Genomic DNA, 21,880 nt, shown 5'->3' on the forward strand with positions numbered 1-21,880 from the left:
AATACTGATTAGGAATGATCAGCCATGATCATATTGAATGGCGGTGCAGGCTCAAAGGGCTGAATGGTATCCCCTACACCTATTGTCTATTGCTAACCACTTGAGCTGCCCCATGTTGGCAGGCAAAACACTTTTGTTAACACCATTTCTCAAGGGCAACTAGGGAGAGGCAATAAATGCTGACCCAGCCAGCGATGCCCTCATCCCACGTGAATTTACAAACAGTCTGAATCAACCTATCTGCAATAATCCCCACTTTCCAGCACTTGACATTTCAAGCGTTCATCCACATACATTTTAAAGGTTGTGAGTTTATCTACCAATGCAATCCTCCCAGGCAGTGCATTCCAAATTGAGGTTATTTTTCCTCAAATTCCTTCTAAACCTCCTACCCTTCACTTCAAAATTATTCCGTGTCATTACTCCCCTTCAACTAAGAGAAACAGCTGCTTCCTTTCCACCCTGTTTATTCCCCTCATAATCTTATGCACCTCAATCAGGTTCTTCTCTACTCTAAATCCTCTCCAGCTTCTTTTTCACGGCTAAACTACTCGATCTCAGGCAACGTCCTGGTGAATTTCCTCTGCGCCGCCTCAGTGAAATGATATCTTCCTATAGTGTGGGGCGATCAAACTGCACATCGTGCTCCAACTGTGGCCTAACCAAACTTCTGTACACCTCCCTGCTTTCATAACATATGCCACGACTTTTTCTCGATTCTTTCTCTCTGTCGGCTGATGCTGTTTAATTATTTCCATTTTCTGTCTGGGTTTTACTACAGTTTCATTACGCAGTGTCAGCCTAGGTACTTTCTGAAAATTTCCAATTTACTGGATTCCCTGAGAGAAATCCACACCAAATCGTCTTCCACTCGTCTGCCCAGGGAATTTCCCCATGCCCCACGTGTCAACCTGGGAAGTGTTGAGGGGAGCTGGGATTTCGAGAAGGTCATCTCGAACTCGAAAGGGTTTTTCTCCCCGTGCAGGTGCTGATTGTAACGGATGAGGTGTAGTGTGGGAAGTCCCAGTAGAAGCCATTCTCCTCCCCCCCCCTTCAATGATGAAAGTGAAACCAGGAAGTGAAGCAGTTGAGTGAGACAGACAGGGTTCGAGCGAGGCGGGGAAGCGCGGTGTGTGATCGGGGCGGCAGCAAGAGAGAGTCAGCCAGGGCTCGTCCCCCTCGGTGAGTGGACAGAGACGGTGTTTATGGTGGTCGGGGGAGCTGTAGGAGCCGAGTTGCTGCAGTGTGGGGAAAGTGTGGCCTTGTGACGCCCTGAGCAAGCGGAGAGAAGGCGGGAGGGACTGGGTGGAGGCGGAGAGGAGAGGAGGGGAGGGGAGGTTGGATCTGAACGTTCTCACCAACATCTCCCCCCTGTTTTCTATTCGCAGATGCGTTCATTTTCACTCCGGGCGACGCGATGCCAGAAGTGATCGGCGGCGCTGAGGGAAAAGCGAGGCTCTCGGAATTTTTGTCTTAAAGCCCACCGATAGGACTTTCCGTGTGACAAAATAAGATCAGCTCCAAGGAGGGGAGGAGGTGAATTTCGGTGTCGCGTTTCCTCCTCTTTCCCTTTTTCTGTTTGGTTTAAAAAAAAACACACAGTCGAAGTTGGCCGACAGGGCAAGTGGGTATTAAAGAGTCAGCGACAGGATGCGGCAGGGACAAGGCAACGGCATGGATGAGGTTTACCAGCGAACCACGGAGCCAATCCAGAACTCCGACTCCTGCTGTAACCTCGGTTACCTCCGCACTCACAAAGGGATCCTCAAACTGCTACAAGTGGTGAGTCTGACCTGTTCAGCTCCTGGCTCTTCTACATGGATGGCAGAATTATTTTGGGCGGGTTAAGAACCCAGGTTGACAAGTCAGTCGAAGTCAGGGCGGGATTGAGGTGCGATCCCGGTTTAAGGAAATCCTGTATATCATTTGTAATTATATTAATTCCGCTTGGATGTGCTCTTGGAGTTTCCTTCACACGGTTTCCTAACAGCCAAACAGGCCTCGCCCAGCGTTTCCCACATTTCTGTCAGTTAAAAGAAAATGTAAATGCTAACGTTGCCATGATTTTGGTGAACGCAGAGAACTGCGGATGCTGGAAATTTGCACCAAAAATAATAAGTTTCCTCCAGCACTTTGTGTTTATTGCTTATGATTTCGATGATGGCTTGCTCACTAGCGTCCTGGAAATGGATCTTCAATTCTTGGAAATTCCAGGACACTCCTAGATGTTGGCAGCCGCAACTGAAGAGGGTCACAAGTTTAAGACAGTGGAAAATAATTATATTCCTTTTACTTTTGCTCTCAGTTTCAAGGAGTCCAGTTCATTGCCAGCATGTGTTAATTGATTACCTGATTTATATTCATCATGCAATGCTACCCTCATTTGAAGGCCAATGTGAAAACGTTTAGTACAGAGTGATGAACAAAACCAGCTTCTTAGATGTAAAAGATTCGAGATGCTTTTAATCTGACAGCAAAGTAGAAGGATTGCATTATGAAGTGGGAAGATTTTGTTGGAAAAGAGGGAATGGAGTCTGGGAGTAGTGAGAGGAAGGAGAGAACAACCATTAAGACAGCACAGACAGTGCTGCCTGAGATATCTAGGCGAGCATAAACATGACAGTTCTTTTAAGAAACCTTCAAGTAATTTTAAGACTGTACTTAAAGTATTTCTCTGGACATAGAATCAGTGGGCTCAACATGTATAATGCTGGCATTACTTTTACATGAAAAAATTACATAACATGGAATTTTTTTTGGAATCAAGTTCTTTGCAATTGACTGAACGTTGTTATATTGAGATGTACATATTAGAAAGTTTTTGCAAATGATCCTTGAACAGTACATGAGCTAGCTTATCTGAGAAAATAGTAATTGACTTCAGTGTGCAGAGGCTGTAGTGACAATAATCATCCTGCAGTTCTGTCATCTGTCATTGGAAAAATATTTGAGCTATTGTAAAGTATATGATAAAGAACATTTAGAAATACATAATCTAATCAAAAAGAGTCAACATGAATTCATGACGAGAAATCATGCCTAGGAAATTTATTCAAATTTATTTGAGGAAGTAAAAAGCTGGATAGATAAAAGGGGTCCAATAGATATAATATATTTGGAGTTTCAAAAGGCATAGGATAAGGTACTGTACCAAAAGCTACTTAATGAGATTTGCGCCCCTGGTATTGTGGCAGTATGTCAGCATGGATAGAGAATTAATTGGTTCACCAATAAAAAACAGAGAGTTAGGATAAACGGGCATTTTCAGGAAGGCAACCTATAACTAGTGGAGTACCACAGGGATTAGTGCTGAGGCCACAATTATAACCATAGCGATGTACAGCATGGAAATAGGCCCTTCGGTCCAACTTGTCCTTGCCAATTGTATCCTAAATTAATCTAGTCCCATAATGATATACTAAAACTGGTCAAAATACTATAAAGAAATAATCCATTTGCTCCACCAAATCTGAGCCATGCTTCTCTCTATAAGAATCACACCGTCTAATTCCATTCACCTATCTGTTCCCAAGCTGTTTAATATTAACTTTTTTCTCAGAACGGATTTTTAAAAAATGTTCTTATGGACAACAATAGGTTTAAGCAAAAAAATTATGTTCTGACCTCACTTTTCTTATAATTATCTTAATTTTGTTCTGTCTTATCCACCTGTGAAAATACTTTCCTTAGCACAATTCTTCATAACCTGCAACTTTTAATCCTTTTAGTTCAAGTGAAAAAGCCAAAGCTTCTAGTCCCATTTGCCAGCATTTGGTCCATACACTTCTATACCCTTCCTATTCATTTACCCATCCAGATGCCTTTTGTAATTGGACTGAGGTGTGTTAACATGTTACAATTCAATTCAAATTCTCTTTATTGCAAAAAGATTCAATTCACACCTGCTGTTCAGTAGCAGTAGACAGTTTCTCATCTCCTCACTTGTGAAGAAAGTTGAATTGATTTAACTCGCAAAAATAAATAATATATAGGCATAATGAATATTTTCCACACCTTTGTCATTTCTAACATTTGTGTGCCATTTAGTTAACAGAAGGAAATGAGAGTAACAGAAAAGAGCTGAAAAATGTGTTGCTGGAAAAGCGCAGCAGGTCAGGCAGCATCCAAGGAACAGGAGAATCGATGTTTCGGGAATAAGCCCTTCTTCAGGAATCCAATTCTGATCTGACCTGACCTGCTGTGCTTTCCAGCAACACATTTTTCAGCTCTGATCTCCAGCATCTGCAGTCCTCACTTTCTCCTAGTAACAGAAAAGACACAGCCTGCAGATTTCAGGATCTTACCAGAGATATGAGGTGATGTTTAAAGAGAGACGTGAAAAGCTTTGGCTTTTTCACTTGAACTGAAAGGATTAAAAGTTGCAGATTATGAAGAATTGTGCTAAGGAAAGTATTTTCACAGGTGGACAAGACAGAACAAAATTAAGAGATATATAAATTAGGTCAGAGCATAATTCTTTGCTTAAACCTATTGTTGTCCATGAGAACTCTTTTTTAAAAATCCATTCTTAAAAAAAAGTTAATATTAAACTGATTGGGGAACAGATAGATAAATGGAATTAGATAGTGTGATTCTTACAAAGAGCAGCATGCCTCAGATTTGGTGGAGCAAATGGATCATTTCTTTATAGTATTTTGACCAGTTTTAGTACATCATTAAAATAGGAATTGTATTCAAGCCTAATATCTATCAAAACTTGCACAAATCATCTCATATTTGTTATTTTACAATATTTTAATTGCATATTCATTAATTTTGATTCATAGAATCTCTGCAGGGTGGATGCAGGCCATTCAGCCCACACTGACCCTCTGAAGAGCAACCCACCCAGACCCACATTCCTGCATTTCCCTGGCTATTCCATCTAACCTGCACATCTTTGGACTGTGGGAGGAAACCCACAGATACACTGGGAGAATGTGCAAACTCTCGCCTGAGGGTGGAATCCAACCCAGGTACCTGGTGCTGTGAGGCAACAGTGCTAACCACTTAGCCACCCCAGAAATAGCTTTCTAGGCAAGACAGACAATCTAACTCTTGCTATGTGGGCAATCTGGATGTGGGTGTAGAAGGATGGGTTAGTAAATATGTGGATGACAATTAGCTAGGCAGAGTTGTGGATAGTGCCTAAAATATTTTGGGTTACAGAGGGACATAGATAAGGTTCAGAGCTGGGCTGAGAAGTGGAAAATGGAGTTTAATGCAGAAAAGTGTGAGGTAGTTCACTTCGGCAGAAGTAACAGGAATGCAGAGAACTGGGTTAATGGTAAAATTCTTGGCAGTGTAGATGAACAGAGAGATCTCTGTGTCCTGGTGCATAAATCCCTGAAGGTTACCACCCAGGTTGAGATGGTTGTAAAGAAGGCATATGATATGTTGCCGTTTATTGGTAGGGGGATTGAATTTCGGAGCCATGAGGTCATGCTTCTGTTGTACAAAACACTGTTGAGGCCGCACCTGGAGTATTGTGTGCAGTTCTGGTCACCAGATTATAGGAAGGATGGAAAGGGTTTAGAGGAGATTTACTAGGATGTTGCCTGGTATGGAGGAAAGGTCTTATGAGAAAAGGCTGAGGGAACTGAGGCTATTTTCATTGAAGAGAAGATGATTGAGAGGTGACTTAATTGAGATGTATAAGATAATCAGAGGGTTAGGTAGGTTGGACAGTGTGAGCCTTTTTCCTCGGATGGTGAAGGCTAACATGAGGGGACATAGCTTTAAATTGAGGGGTGATAGATTTAGGACAGATATCAGGGGTAGTTTCTTTACTGAGAGTGTAGAAGGGGTGTGGAATGGCCTGCCTGCAACAGTAATAGACTTGCCAACGTCAAGGGCATTTTAAATGAGCATTGGACATACATTTGGATAATATTGGAACAGTGTAGGTTAGATGGGCATCAGATTAACTTCACATTTCGGTGCAACATCGAGGGCCGAAGAGTCTGTACTGCGTTGTAACAGTCTATGTTCTATCTGTCTCCTCTGAGCTGAATGTAATTGTTCTGTTATCTATTGAGTTTAGAATCATGAGCGCAAGGAGGCTTTTCAGCCTTCAGTGTTTGCTGGCTCTTAGATTCACCGTAGAATCCCTACAGTATGGAAGCAGGCCATTCTGTCCATCAAGTCTACACTGACCCTCTGAAGAGCATCCAGCAAGACCCACCCCTACCCTATCCCTGTAACCTTGCATTTTCCATGACCAATCCACCTAACCTGCACATCTTTGGACTCTGGGAGGAAGCCCATGGGGAAAATGTGTGAATTCCACACAGACAGTTGACCAAGGGTGGAATCAAACCTGGTTCCCTTGTGCTGTGACGAAGCAGTGCCAACCACTGAGCCACCGTGCCAATCTGTATTCATCTATACTCAAGCTCCTAAAAATATGTTGAACTGATCAAATTGCTCTAGATGTTTATGGAAGTTTTGTAAGCGCTCTGCTGGTCACCTCAGCTGAGTAACAAGTAAATAATTAGTTTATAGTAATTAATACTGAAATGAATAAATAAAAATTGCACCAAATATGAATTTAGAAGTATTTCAACTTGCCCATAAAATTGACCAGTTCTTATTGAATATATTAGGTATTGCTCTCGAGCCTAATCTGTTGAGTCTACAATCTTTAATCACCTGTGAAGTATCTGAGGATTCATAATGGAAATGCAAGCTCTCATGCCTGGCTCCAAGAGTTATTTGTGCTCCCATTTGCAGTTCTGTACAATGTCATGAGAAACCTACTAACTATTATCCTTTTTGATGTTTCTCACTAGTCCTCTATGCTGATGCTGCAAATCGCCTTCCTGTCCAAATTCTTCCAACTCTGATTCAGCGCCATATTTACTTGGGCAATAAGTGCTAGCCAGTCAGCGACTCCCACATCCCACAAGCAAATTTTTTAAAAAAATGTTTTTGATCTACAACGTCCCATTCTCTTCCGCTTGTCCCCTTGACCCTCCAGATCATCTCAAACCTCACTCTAGTTAATGATTTACTTTTTGGGCCACTTTTCAGGGCTTTTGAACTTTGGGTTAAAAACTGATTTCTGTTCCAAAGCCAAAATATACATAGCCGTAAACAATGTTTGTGAACAGGTCACAGGCAAGACTATGTGCTAGAGGTAGGTTAGTGTACAGGTATTTGGTTATGTAGCTGGTCTATCAAGGAAAGAAATAAAGTTATCTCACTATAAGATATACATTTAAATCACTCATAAACTACACTGTATAATTCTTTCACTGGAAATACGTGCTAGGTCAATGGTGTGAATCTTCCATTTGGCCATTTCCCTGAAAATGAATGATAATATTGGAAGGAGTACCCTATTCTTGATTACTTACCAGTCAAGAAATATTGTGGCATGGGGTAGTAAGTGTACATGTAGTAAATGGCTGAATTCGATGAGTATGCTTGGTATTTACTGATTTGCTGAATTAATAAGTAGTGAGAATTTTGAAAACAGTACATAGGACTATGCAGTTCATTGTTCTACATTATTATCTTTCTCTTAAGTCTTTCAACTGGGTTTGTGGGCAACCTAACATTTTTGCATACTGGTAATGAATGGGTAACTCTCACTTGCATAACAAGTAGGATGCATCATCTCACAGTCCAACAATGTGCAGGTTAGGTGGATTGGCCATACTAAATTACCCTCAGTATCCAAGGATGTTGCACAGTGTGTGTGCTATTTGCATGGAAATTTGTCTGCAAATTGTCTGCTCACATATGAGCCAGGGCACAATGGCAGAAAATTGCTTCCTCAATACCATTGTCTATCTTATGCTGGAATTATAACTCGACTGAAAGCACACAGGTTTGTTTTACGTCTACGTAGCTACATACATTGATTAGAGGAAGTTGCAACTGAATAGGTAACTCTTTAATCATACAGTCACAGAGATGTACAGCAAGGAAACAGACCCTTTCGTCCAACTCGTCCATGCCAACCAGTTATCCTAACCTAATCTAGTCCCATTTGCCAGCACGTGGCCTATATCCCTCTAAACCCTTCCTATTCATGAACCCATCCAGATGCCTTTTAAATGTTGTAATTGTACCAGCCTCTGCAATTCCTCTGGCAGCTCATTCCACACACGCACCACCCTTTGCGTGAAAGTGTTGCCCCTTAGGTCCCTTTTAAATTTTTCCCCTGAACCTATGATCTCTAGTTCTGGACTCCCACAACCCAGGGAAAAGACCATGTCTATTTATCCTATCCATGCCCCTCATGATTTATAAACCACTGTAAGGCCACCCCTCAGATTCTGACACCCCTGACTATTCAGCCTTCCTGATAGCTGAAATCCTCCAAACCTGGCGAAATCCTTGTGAATCTTTTCTGAACCCTTTTAAGTTTCACAACATCCATCCTACAGCAGGGAGAACAGAATTGCACACATTATTCCAAAAGTGGCCTAACCCATATCCTGCAACATGACCTCCCATCTCCTATGCTCAATGCTCTGACCACTAAAGGAAAGCATACCAAATGCCTCCTTCACTATCGTATCTACCTGAGACTCCACTTTCTATGAACTATGAACCTGCACTTTTTGTTCAGCAACACTCCCCACAGCCGTACCATGTAAGTTCCTATAAATTCCTCATTGCCTCTAAGTGCTGCTCCAACTGATCCATGCGATCTGCTAGGATTTGCAACCAAGCACTCTTAACTGCAGACGTAATCTTCAATAAATTGGAATTGCTCCCTAATCTCCCACATCTGACCGGAAGAGCACATCACCTACTGAAGGCCATCTTTGCACCTTAACAATCCACAGAAAATAGCACAGTCTTACTGTTCCAGGTTAACTTAGTACCTGTGTTTTATATTTTTAAACTTTAATCAAGAGACAGATCTCAGTAAAACATATTCTACTCGCTATTTTAAAAAAGACAGCAAGGTTAGACTTTAAATTCATGCACTTATCTGCTGCTGTGCTGTGAGCTCTCTCTCACAGGTTCCTCCAAAGTCAGTTGTGAATTTCACTGTTTGTTAATTTTTCTTAAACACACTCCAATGTCCAGAAATACTGAAAGGCAGAAGCTGTGCAGATTCACTGCTGTATCAGACAGCAGTGTAGGCCTCTTTTGCTCTCTCTCTCTCTTGCTCTTGCTCTGTGTGGCCTTTGCACGTTCTCCCCATGTCTACATGGGTTGTCTCAGGGTGCTCCAGTTTTCTCCCACAGTCCAAAGATTTCCTTACTCCTCTGAGTATAAGAGTTGGGATGTCATGTTGAGGTTGGTGTGATCTCTTCTGGAGTACTGTGTCCAGTTCTGGTCGCCCACTTATAGGAAGGATATTATTAAGCAGGAGAGGATTCAGAAGAGATTTTCTAGGATGTTGCCAGGTATGGAAGGTTTGAGTTATAAAGGAAGACTGGCACTTTTTTCACTAGAGTGAAGGAGGGTGAAAGGTGACTTTTTCGAGGCTTATAAAATAATGAGATGCATGGATAGAATTAATGGTAGTTGTCTTTTCCCAAGGATGGGTGATTTCAAGACTAGGGGGTACATTTTTAAAGTGAAGAAGAAAGAGATTTTAAAAAGACATGAGGGCCAAAATGTTTACACAAGAGTGTGATTTGCATGTGGAATGACATCCTGAGGAAGCAGTGAATGTGAGTAAAATTACAACGTTTAAAAGATATTTGGGTAACTATATGAATAGGAATGTTTTGTGGGCATGTGGGCTAAGAGCAGGCAGGTGGGGCTGATTTAGTTTGGGATTACGTTCAGTATGGACATGGTCTACTTCCATGCTGTATGATTCAATTTGCAGATTACATGGATTGGCCATGCTAAATTGCCCACCGTGTTTAGCGATGTGCAGGCTAGTTGAATTAGCCATGGGAAATGTAGGGTTACAGGGATGGGGTGCGTCTGGGTCTGGATGGAATACTCTTTGCAGGGTCAAAGAGTGATCTCTTTGTGATCACAGAGTGATCACAGGCCATTCAGTAATCTGAATGGCCTGCTTCCATGCTGTAGGGATTCTATGATTCTATTCTATAATTCTTTGTGTACAAATGCTTCCTAATATCTGTCCTGAACAGTCTCTATCTAATTTTTAGACTTTGCACCCTAGTTCTAGAATCCATAACCAGTGAAAATAGACTATCTTTTACCTACCCTGTCTTTTTCTGTTGATATCTTGAAGCCTTCAATCAGCTCACCCCATTACTTTTTAAATTCTCAAGACAATGGGCCTAATTTGTATAATCTGTCCCCATAACTTAACCCCAAAAGTCCAGTATCATTCTTGTAAACCGACACTGTATTTCAGCCCTGGACACTATGGGCAATTTAGCATAGCTTATCCACTTCCATAGCCAATTTTTGCTCTATGCAAGGAAACCAGAGCACCCAGTGGAAACCCAAACAAACAAAAGGAGAACATACAAACTCCACACAGACAGTCACCCAAAGATGGAATTGAATCCAGGTACTTGACACTGTGAGTCATCAGTGCTAACCACTGGGCCACCTTACCACCTGCCACTTGTTTACGGTCAATTCTATCTGCCAAAGTTTTGACCATTCACTGCATCTATCAATGTCCCTTTGTAATTCTATGATATCATATGCACTGTCTGCAATGCTGCCTATCTTTGTGTCATTAGCATATTTGGATATATGATCCGCTGTGCATTATCAAAGTTGTTCAAAAATAATATAAATATTTGAGGCCCCAACACAGATTCTTGTGGGGAAACCACTAGTCACATTCAGCTAATTTAAGTACCTGCCATTATCCCTACATTCTCGCAGACAAATCAGTAATTTGTCCTGAATTCAATGGACTTCTGTCTTTGTTAACAGTCTGTTATGTGGATCTTTAATGGTAATCAGACAGTGGCCAAATAATCTGTTTTAGTAATAATGTTGGTAGTTTCATAGATATTCTTAAATAGAATCATACAGCAAGAAAACAGACCATTGGGTCCAACTCATCCATGCCGACCAAGTTTTGCTTGACACTATCAACTGGAATGACTCTACAAGACTTTGGGGAAAATTTGTTGTCCATCAAGCTGCCCACAGTGTATTCAATTGTTTTCATGTGAACAGGTGCTGTATGGTATAATTTGATGATACCAGCTATAGAGTCATACAGCACAGAAACAGACCCTTTGGTCCAACTCATCCACACTAACCAGACATTTCAAACCCATAAACACATAAATAGAAAGTGGGCCTTGCCACCAGTGCTTCATCCAGAGGCTCACTGATGATGTTACCAAGTATGATGATGAAACGTCTGAAAACAAACCTTCCAGCTCGGCAAGCAAACATATATCCAGAATTTCAACCTGAGCTACAAATCTTGGCAAAACTTGCTAATCCCAAAGCCTATCAGTTTTTCCAGGATTTGGCCAATATCTGTGTAAATAGTTCCTATTAATATACTGATCCAGATGCGTTTTAAATGTTGTAAATGCACCTGTCTCCACAACTACGTGTGGCAGTTTAGTTCCATACATGTACCATCTTCTGTATGTAAATGTTACCCCTTAGGCCCTTTTTTAAATCTTTCCCCTGTCACATTAAACCTATGACCTCTAGTTTTGGACTCTCCAGAATGGAATGAACTAGGTTTGGGTCCTTGCCCCCACTTTATTTGGTATTTCCTTCTCCATGCTCCTGATCTTTGAATTCTTGATAGGTATGAAAGGAGTTTATTTGGTCCAATTGCAATCAAAGTCAAAAATACAGCATACCATGATAAATGACTCCTGTCGGCTGAAGATGCCATGCCAGTCATCCACATACAAATGCAGCCATGTTGACTCATGGATTGTCATCTCAATATTTGTATTTTGCTGTAAGCACCACAAAAACTGTGATTATCTGAGAAGGTATTACATTTCTGTCCTTGATTGCTCTGCAATAAAGCCCTCTGAAAATGATTGGCTAGCTCTTTTACCTTGGTACCACAGACTGTCTTTTGATGCAGAACTGTGGGAAAGCAGCTAGCATCTTTGTCAAACTCATGAAATTCATATAGACTGACATCATGCTGACTCTTAGAATCAAGATGTTGGTTTATGAGAATAAGAGCAACATACTATGGATGCTGGGGATCTCAAGTGAAAATGGAACATGGTGGCAGCAAGCATGAAATCAGCTAAGGAGAGGCACCAGTTAACTTTTCAAGTTTAGCATGATTCTTCGGTACTGAAACCAGGTGTAGACACTGTAGGCTTCTGGACTCAACATTTGAGTTTGACAACTTCTGACTATGAATTCAGTCCTCCATTTTATTCCATCCCAACTCCCTCCCCCTCTTTATTTGGTTACCATGAATTTGCTTTCGGCTATTGACTCCTACAATTAACACAGAATCTGATTGTATTTTTCTTAATGATTTCCAGAAGGTATTAGACAGCATGCCACAGTAAAGGATAGTACATTAGATGATGGCACATGGGTTTGAGGTAATCTATTAGCATGGATAGAGAATTGGTTAATAGACAAGAGGCAGGAAGTGTGGATAAAAATAGGCACTTTTAGGTTGGCAGGCTGTAGCTAGTGCGGTGCTACAAGGATCAATGCTGGGGCCTCCATTATTTACACTTTGTATTAATGACAGATGAAGAGATCAAGAGTATTGCATCTAGATTTTCTGTTGTCATTTATATAAATGATTTGGATATAAACATAGGAGGTATAGTTAGTAAGTTTACAGATGACACCAAAATTGGAGGTGTCGTGGACAGTGAAAAAAGTTACCTCGGATTACAGCGAGACCTTGACCAGACGGGCCAATGGGCTGAGGAGTGTCAGATGGAATTTAATTTAGATAAATGTGAGGTGCTGCATTTTGGGAAAGCAAATTTTAGCAGGACTTGTACACTTAATGGTAAGGTCCTAGGGAGTGTTACTGAACCAAGAAACCTTGGAGTGCAAGTTCATAGCTCTTTGAAAGTAGAGTCACAGGTGGATAGGATAGTGAAGAAGGTGTTTGCTATGTTTTCCTTTATTGGTCAAGTATTGAGTACAGGAGTTGGGAAGTCATGCTGCAGCTGTACAGGATATTGGTTCAGCCACTTTTGGAATATTGCGTGCACTTCTGGTCTCCCTCCTATTGGAAGGATGTTGTGAAACTTGAAAGGATTCAGAAAAGATTTCCAAGGATGTTGCCAGGGTTGGAGGATTTAAGCTGTGGGGAGAGGTTGAATTGGCTAGGGCTGTTTTCCTTGGAGGCTCAAAGGCTGAGGGGTGACTTTTTAGAGAGCTTTATAAAATTATGAGGGGCATGGATTGGGTTAATAGACTAAGTCTTTTTTCTGGGGTGGAGGAGTCCAGAACTAGAGGGCATGGGTGAGAGGGGAAAGATATAAAAGGGACTTAAGGGGCAACTTTTTCACAGAGGGTGGTGCATGCGTGGAATGATCTGCCAGAGGAAGTGGCGGAGTCTTGTACAATGACAACATTTAAGAGGCATCTGGATGGGTATATGAATAGAAAGGTTTGGAGGGATATGTGCTGGGTGCTGGCTGGTGGGACTAGATTGTGTTGGGATATCTTGTCAGCATGGACAGGTTGGACTGAAGAGTCTGTTTCCGTGCTGTACATCTCTATGACTCTATGACAGAAGAAAGCTAGGTCAAACTGTAAACTGTAAGGAAGATTCAAAGTGTTTTGCGCAGATTAAGCTGATGGGCAACAAAGTGGCAGATGGAGTATAATGTGGAGAAATGTGTGGGTTGTCACTTTCGTAGTGCTCTAAGGCAAGCAGAATATTTCTTTAAAACATGTGAAATTGTTAAATGTCAATGTTAAGAGGAACTCTGAATTAGTCATACCTAGAATGCAAATAGCTAGCATGCTGGTGTAGCAAACAATTAGAAAGGCAAATGGCACTTTGGCCTTATTACAAGAGGGGTGAAGTATCAGAATGAGGATTATTTGTGACAGTTTACATTAGGCATTGGGCTTTGGTGAGACTGCACCTGGAGTACTGTGTACAGTTTTGGTCCTATAGTTAAGGCAAGATATTCTTGCAATGTAGGTGGTGTCGTAAAGTTTCATGAGAATGGTTTATGGGATAAGAGGATTGTTTTGTGCTGAGTCACTGAGTAGTTTGGGCCTATTTTCTCTGGCAAGTAGAAGAGTGAGTGTGACCTCATTGAAATGTATAAAGCTGTGAAGGGGATTGCTGGAGTAGTCACCAAGAGAATATTCCTGTTAGCTAGGGATTCTAGGTTGTGAATCTTAGGAAATTCCTACCCCAGGAGGTTGTACTTGTTGGTATTGTATATACTGAAGGTGTTTAGCCTCCCTGGAGATCACTGGACAGGGGTGTCAGACAGGAAATCAGACTTCAGGGCAATGGTCTATCGTGATTGTTTTGAATGACAGAGCAAACTCGGGCCATATAGTCTTCTCCTGCTCCTATTTCTTATGTTACCCAATATTTATTTAAATTTATTGTTTCTTTTGTATTGATTCTTGAGGTCAGCCAAAACTGATCTGCACCGTCTTAACTTGGCAGACAGTAGAAAGTGAAGATCCCAGATGCTGGAGATCCGAGTCTAGAGTGTGGTGCTGGAAAAGCACAGAAGGTCAAGCAGCATCTGAGGAGCAGGAGAATTGATGTTTCGGGCAGAAGCCCTTCATCAGGAATGAGCCCTTAACGTGCAGCCAGGCTATTCTCCGATCACCTTGTATTCATTCACCTAAGTTACCTCCTAATCAAGAAATATTTTGCTTTAAAAATTCTCATCCTTGTTTTCAAATCCCTCTATGGCTTTGCCCCTTCCTATCTCAGTAGTCTCCTCCAGTCGCATAATCCTTAAACTGTCTGCAACCCTCTAATACTGGTTCCTTGTCCATCTGAAAATGTCATTGCTCCATGTTGGTGACCATGCCTACAGTTGCCTTTTGGAATCCCCCTCCCTACACTTCCTATCTGACTTCCTTCTGTTCAAACACTCCTTTGAACCTACAATTGATCTGTGTTGATACTTCCTTGCATGTTTCGGTGTTATACTTTGCCTTGTAATGTTGCTTTTTGAAGAATTATGGGATAACATTAAATACAAGTAGTTGGGGCATAAGGATTTAGAGCTGAATATTTAAATATTAATTGTAGCTAAATTGCAGCACTCTGCCCTCTGGGTCAGAATGTTTTCTTAAAGTACTGCATTGATTGTAATGTCTTCTCCATTACAGCAGTGACTGCCCTTCAAAAATTACATAATTAGATGAATGTCCTTTTGGAACACCTTATTGGAATATTCAGGCTGTGCAAATATTCAAGGTTCTTATTTTAATGTTTTTTTCAAAATCAATGAGCACTGAAGAGAAGCTTCACTGCATACAGCAACTTATTCCACAGAATACAGAAAGGAAGCAAAACATATTTTTACTGAACAACTTACCTTTGACCAACACCTTCATTGGTTCATCAAGTTAGTAAGTGAGGCGTACAGATGCCTGATTTCAACTGGATGCTGCCATTGGTGTTAGATCTCATAAGAACATTGATATTGAAGTGTTGTGGAATTTCAAACATTGGGGCACAGATTCATGTTATGGGGTAATCATTTCAGACTGAGATGAGGAAAGCTTCTTCACTCAAATAATTATAGAATCATTGTCCCAGAGGTTTGTGGGTGTGCCGTTACTGATTATATTTATGGCTGGGACTGAAAGATAAACTAATACCAGCAGAAATGTGGAGTTGTAGCTGACAATCAGCAGTGATCATAATGAATGGTGGAGCAGGCTTAATCAGCTCTTTTCCTGATCCCATTTCTTATGTTCTATTAAATGTTACATGAAATAAGGGAAACTGATTCAACTGTAGATCTCCATGAACTCTGTTGCAAATACACGTAGTGCAGCATCACCATTTGCAAGTTCCCTGAGTAACGAATTTTGAAACAGAATACTGCCATTCATTGGATCAAAAGAATCTTTGAACTCTCTTTCACAGCATTAGGTGTACGCACCCTATGTGGATACAAGGGGTTCAAGACAGTTCATCAACACCTTTTCATAGGCAATAAGGCATAGGCAATTAATATTGGCCTTGATAGGGTTATATATATTACACAAATGAATAAATTTAAACAAGTAATTTTCAGCCAAAGGTGAGAGGAAGTGTCGAGCATAATTTCTTTCAGTCCAAAAATGCCAGAATTCACTGTTTATGTTCAAGAATGAATGATTATTACTCGGGCAAAATTGTAGAGGGACAACCAATCTTAGGGAGGGAGGTGTTGGTGGGAAATTGTCAAAGGGAAATTAATTATTTTAAAACAGTAAAGTTTCCTTTGGTTTAATTGTTGGGAAATGTAGTGCAATTTAATACTCAATATTTACATACGTGTTTTGGTAAAAATCCCCAAAACACATGTTTGCTTCATGATCGGAAAGTACATTTGTGAGTCATATGATAGTCAGTGCAAGTCTTTGATACAGTCAGAGGCCTTTGTTGTTTTGCTGAAGTTTAAATGCTTGATTTGCAGGTCCAAAGAAAAGAAATCCCAATGACATAAAACCAAACTAAAGAAATATTCACTTTAATCTATGACCTAAATCAAGATGAAAATTTTCAGACTGAACAAACAATTCTGGTAGCACACTTTGCGTGTGAAGCAGGGATATGAATTTAAAATGATTGTGTAATAGATCTAAACATCTGGTACATAGTTGAATGTTTCCAAAATGCTGTCTCAGGATCTCTGCTTTTTGCTTGGCAATCCTACTGTGCAGAACAATCTGTCCTGTTCCCCTGAAATAGCTAATCACAGTGCTCTGACTTGGTTTGCTATTTTCTTGGTTTTTTTCGTATTTGAGCATACTTCCTTCTTTTAGCTTGATAATGTTGCACATTACAGCTGACATGAATATATTTTAAATTCACTTGCAATCCTTTGAGCTGCAGCTCCACCCCCAGTGCATTCTTTCCAACCACCTGTGTTAGAGGCACCATGTTGGTAACAGCAAGAGCAATGTCAAGATGTGGCAAATCGCCTCCAGCTTCTCAAAGGATAAAGTTAGGATTGTTTAAGATATAAGTTTCACTAAATGATGGAAAATTCAGCCACAAGCTTTCACACTGCAGGCAGCTGCAAGTTCCCTTCCAAGTGACTCACTGTCCCAACTTGGGAATACACCATTATTCCTTCAGTTTCACTGTGTCAAAATCCTGGAATTTCATCACTAATAGTGTAAAATAGTGGATTGTAATGTTCAAGAAGACAGGTTACCAACTTTGTCAAGGCCAACTAGGAACAAATGCTGGCCTGGCCAGCAACACCCACATCCCACAAATTATTTTCTAAAAATGACTAATTTCGTTCCCTCTCCATCATTCTGAGTCTGCTGTGAATGTAAGAGCCATGACATAGCAGGGCACACTTTGTCAGTGATGTGTGATAGGAAAGCTGACTGTAGTAAACTAGGCTCAACTGCTAATGGGTAAACCACAGTAACAGTGTGGGCTGTTTAAAGGTTTTCTTGTAATCAAATACGTCAGTAAGCTTTAAATGTTGGCTTTACATGTGCAGTTGAGAATCATGCTCGACAAATCAGACATGATTGAGCTAAAAGGAGGAAGTGTGCACATATACAAAACAAAAGGAAAAAGGAAATAGCAAACCAAGTCATAAACAGTTACAAAGTGGTACAAAGAAAATAGGTGGTGGCTTCATGACAAAAAACTACAAAAGGTGTCCAATCTGATATCATAAGGTTTTTTTTAATATAATAAATGTGACAAGGGTGAATATGGATTTATTAAAGGCAAATACAGATACTATTATAGTGGATAGGAAAACCTTGAAGGTTTGTTAAATGCATCTATTTCATAGTACAAGGGGACCTAAAAGTAAATTGCATGGAGAAAGCTATTGGATTCAGTACTGGTGTAATGGGGAAAATGATGGGGTTGCTTAGTTTCCACTCACGGACACCAGAGATCCCTTTAAATTCCTGTCCAATTCAAATTAACATTGGGAAAGCTGAAATTCATAGAGGTTCCTTAATTTTTGAATTTCCTTTCTTTGGCACTGATCATAAAATTTAGGCCGACAGCTTGGCTGAATAAAGAGGGTTGTAGGTTTGTAGTTTATAATTAGAATTAAGTTAAAAATAATGTATGTAAGTAGGAACACGAAGTTGTAACATAATAGACTGAATAAGTGGATGGGAATGGCTATGACAGACACACAATTGTTTGCATAACTGTAAGAGATCAAGATGCAAGAAAGACAAATCAAATGGTTTTCTTGACAAGAGTCTTGGAGTTGTACAGAAGCAGAAGTTGTCAGTTTGCTTTCTAAGTATATTCAGCCTTGTATTTATAGTAAACGCGATCTGGCATGTTTTAATAGTGGCTAATTAGCTCAATAACTATTCCACACCCCACCCCACTCGAATTGCATGTTTAGATTCTTGTCCCATTGAGGATTAGTGCATATAATCTAGGCTGATGCTTCAATAGAGGCTTCCTGCCACAAGGATCGATGCTGGATCCAGTACTTTTTGTCATTTATTTAAATGATTTGGATGCGAGCATAAGAGGTACAGTTAGTAAATTTGCAGATTACACCAAAATTGGAGGTGTAGTGGACAGCAAAGAAGGTTACCTCAGATTACAATGGGATGTTGATCAGATGGGCCAATAGGCTGAGAAGTGGCGCATGGAGTTTAATTCAAATAAATGCGAGGTGCTGGATTTTGGGGAAGCAAATCTTAGCAGGACATATACACTTAATGGTAAGGTCCTAGGGAGTGTTGCTGAACAAAGAGACCTTGGAGTACAGGTTGATAGCTCCTTGAATGTGGAGTCGCAGGAAAATAGAATAGTGAGGAAGGCGTTTGGTATGCTTTCCTTTATTGGTCAGAGTATTCAGGGATATCTGGTCGGCATAGACAGGTTGGACTGAAGGGTCTGTTTCCATGCTGTGCATCTCTGTGACTCTAAATTGCTGGAGAAAATGAGCAGATCTGGCTGCATCTGTGGAGAGAAAACCAAATTAATATTTCAGGTCCAGTGACCCTTCTTTGATACTTGTTTTCTGCTCAGTTATGCCTCAAAACATGGCATTTCTCGAAAGAGCACTGACTTCTTTGCACATTTCAACATTCTTCCTGTAATCATTTTTTTGGGAAATGAAGAATAAATATCTAGATTACTATTTGTTGGCATTTTATGAATAGAAGTTGGCTGCTATGTTTGCTTCCAGAGCAGTAGTAATTGCAATTCAGAGTAATTAATCAGGAAATGCTGGAAATACTCAGCAGACTTAATAACATCTCTGAAGAGAGAAACAGTTAGTATTTCAAGTTGATGAACTCTGGAAGATTATCCATCTGAACCATTAAGTCTTTCTTCACACATGGTGCCAGATCTACTGAAATTTTCAGAATTTCTGTTATTATTTCTAATTTCCAACTTCCTCAGCTACTATGCTTTTGGTGACCTGAAAAGCGTAAGGTTTAGTCTTTAGATTACATTGATCAGCGTAGAATGTTAGTTATTTAATACAAATTTATCTTTTTAATGATTAAAACAATTTCAGCGTATGATTAATGTATATACTAACTGCAGGTGCCACAAGACTTTGACATAGATTGCAGGTGCCTGATTGCAGAATTGTCTGTTGAACAATATTCTTTTGGCAACTCCTCCTAATTATTGTCATCTTGTTGCTTTCTTAATCCTGATCATATGTAGTTTTAGTTTAATTTCTGATGCTTTTGTCTTCTTTCATGGGAAGAGAATCAGCTCTAGTTTTCCTTCTATCCCTTCACGTTCCTATATTTTAGAAAGGGCTTTGTGAGATGGGGGGTTGCATTTGCATGTCGGATTGTTAGGTTTTAGCGGGGGTGGGGATTACACGCCACTACTGCAAGGGCTAACATCCCAGTGAATGGAGGTGGGTCTTTCTAAGCTGCCTACCTCAGCATTCACCCATCTCAGTTTCTGGCTTGGTCCAGCTTCATGAGGCAGTGACTTCAACTGCACCCTACTCCTACCACCCCGCATTTAAACTAATGTGGTTGGGTTCTGCCGAAGGTAGGGTGGAGGATTGTGAGATCAAGAAAAAGCCCAACTCTCTCTTCCTGTCTTGAAGGTGATTATCTGTGCCTACCTTTCTGATTTTCAACATATGTCCAAAGTTGTTGGTGAATGACAGGAGATTTTTAGAGATTTGCAGTACTCTTAAGTACTGTCTATTTACCTCATTCTAATTCACGTTTTGATTAATAGTTTACTGCTAATTTAAGTGAGGCGATTATTTTGATTACTACTGGTTTCTTCAATGTCAAATTCCTTAGAATATAATTGTCTCACTATCTCCACTTTGACCTTCCAACTTTTTTCCCCCAGATAATGTCCATTCTATTGTTGTCAAAGATTACCACTATTCAGAAATATATACAAATGCTTACCATTGGATACTACTATCTGCGGCATGTTAACGTATGGCACTTCAATAGCGAGTGTTAATCCCACTTTCCTACCAACAAATATTCAACATTAGTTTTTCATAGCAACTAGTCTCTGTTTCTGTACATCAATTTGCAGCCAGTTCTCAACACTAATCAGAAGAACCATTTGACAGGGTAAATGCTGAGAGGCTATTTCTCCTCATGGGACTGTCTAGGACCAGACAACAGTCTCAGTAAGGGATGCTAACCTAAGACCGAGATGAGGAGGAATTTCTTCTCCTGTGGGTTGAGTGTCTTTGAAACTCCTTGCCATAGAAAGCTGTAAGGACACAGTCATTGTGTCTATATAAGGCTGAGGTAGACAGGCTCTTGATAAGTAGGGAAATCAAGGATTATAGGGAAAGGGCAGGAAAGTGGAGGTGAAGAATGTTGGCTCAGCCATGATAGTTTGGAATGGTAGAGCAGGCTTGAGGGGCCAAATGGCCTACTGGTTTGCTGAAAACAGTTTGCTTAAAAGAGAGGGTATTACTAACCAACTCATTAGACACACCGTCACTTTCATTAATCTCTTTGTCCACAGTAATTTGCACTGCTCATTCAAAAACACTCCTAGCTAAAGCAATATAACTCTTCTAACTTGTGAATATATCAAAATTTCCAGTTTCTTGTCATCAGTGTCCAGTTTAAATATCATTGTATTTCATTCTAATTTTAGTGCCAAAAAAATCAATATTATAAATATTTTTACTTTTAATTTTTGTCAATGTTTTTATTGTCAACTGTTGCAGAGGAGTTATCCCCAGAGCGCTGGCCCATAGTTCTTCCTGACCCAATATGATGAAACCACATTATTACATTGCCGTGTGATATATCTGATTGTGTGCATGTTGGCTATTGCAATTACAACATTGCAATGACAAAACTTTATGTAAGCTGAGAATGGCTTGCGCTGGACTTTGCTGAAGCACTGCAGCAAGCCTGAGACCGAGATTGGCCAGGGAACTCAGCATTGTGTTGAAGTGCCAGGCAACCGGAAACTCAGGGTCATTTTTGTGGACAGCATGTAGGTATCTGCAAAGCGGTTACCTCGTCTGTGTTCCAACGTAGAGGAGACCATATTGAGAGCAGTGAATGTAGTAGTCCATTTTTCACTTGGGAACCTTGCAGCCTTCACGACTCCATATAAGAGTTCAATAATTTTAGACACCTTCTTTCATGTCCCTCCCCCCAATCCCACACACCAGGCCTTGTCATCACTTGGGTTGCTACCATAACCAACCCGTTGTCGGCTTCTAATAGCCCTCATCAACAACTATTCATTCCCCCATGGCATCTGTTGCCTACCCAACTGCTGTTCTCTTTCTCTGGGTTTCATCTCCACCTTTTCTTTACTGCCCTGCTCACTCCAAACCCAGTTTCAGATTATATTCCACCCTTTCCTTAGCTA

The 21,880-nt window shown here is 40.5% G+C and overlaps 1 protein-coding gene across 2 annotated transcripts in view; it reads left to right on the plus strand.

The window, feature by feature from the left end:
- Nucleotides 1-963: 963 nt before the first annotated feature.
- The window catches only part of cmtm6 (CKLF-like MARVEL transmembrane domain containing 6), a 76,410-nt gene continuing 55,493 nt past the window's right edge, over nt 964-21,880 (plus strand). The window contains exons 1-2 of one of the 2 annotated variants that reach the window (XM_072575762.1): nt 964-985; nt 1,389-1,782. In XM_072575762.1, coding sequence (XP_072431863.1) covers nt 1,651-1,782 — 132 coding nt within the window. In that variant the 5' untranslated portion in view covers nt 964-985; nt 1,389-1,650. Of the gene's footprint in view, nt 986-1,072; nt 1,183-1,388; nt 1,783-21,880 lie in introns of those variants that run through there. The other variant, XM_072575761.1, reaches the window with a different exon arrangement.

This window comes from Chiloscyllium punctatum, chromosome 8 (genome assembly GCF_047496795.1).
Source record: "Chiloscyllium punctatum isolate Juve2018m chromosome 8, sChiPun1.3, whole genome shotgun sequence".
NCBI classification, from domain to species: Eukaryota; Metazoa; Chordata; class Chondrichthyes; order Orectolobiformes; family Hemiscylliidae; genus Chiloscyllium; species Chiloscyllium punctatum.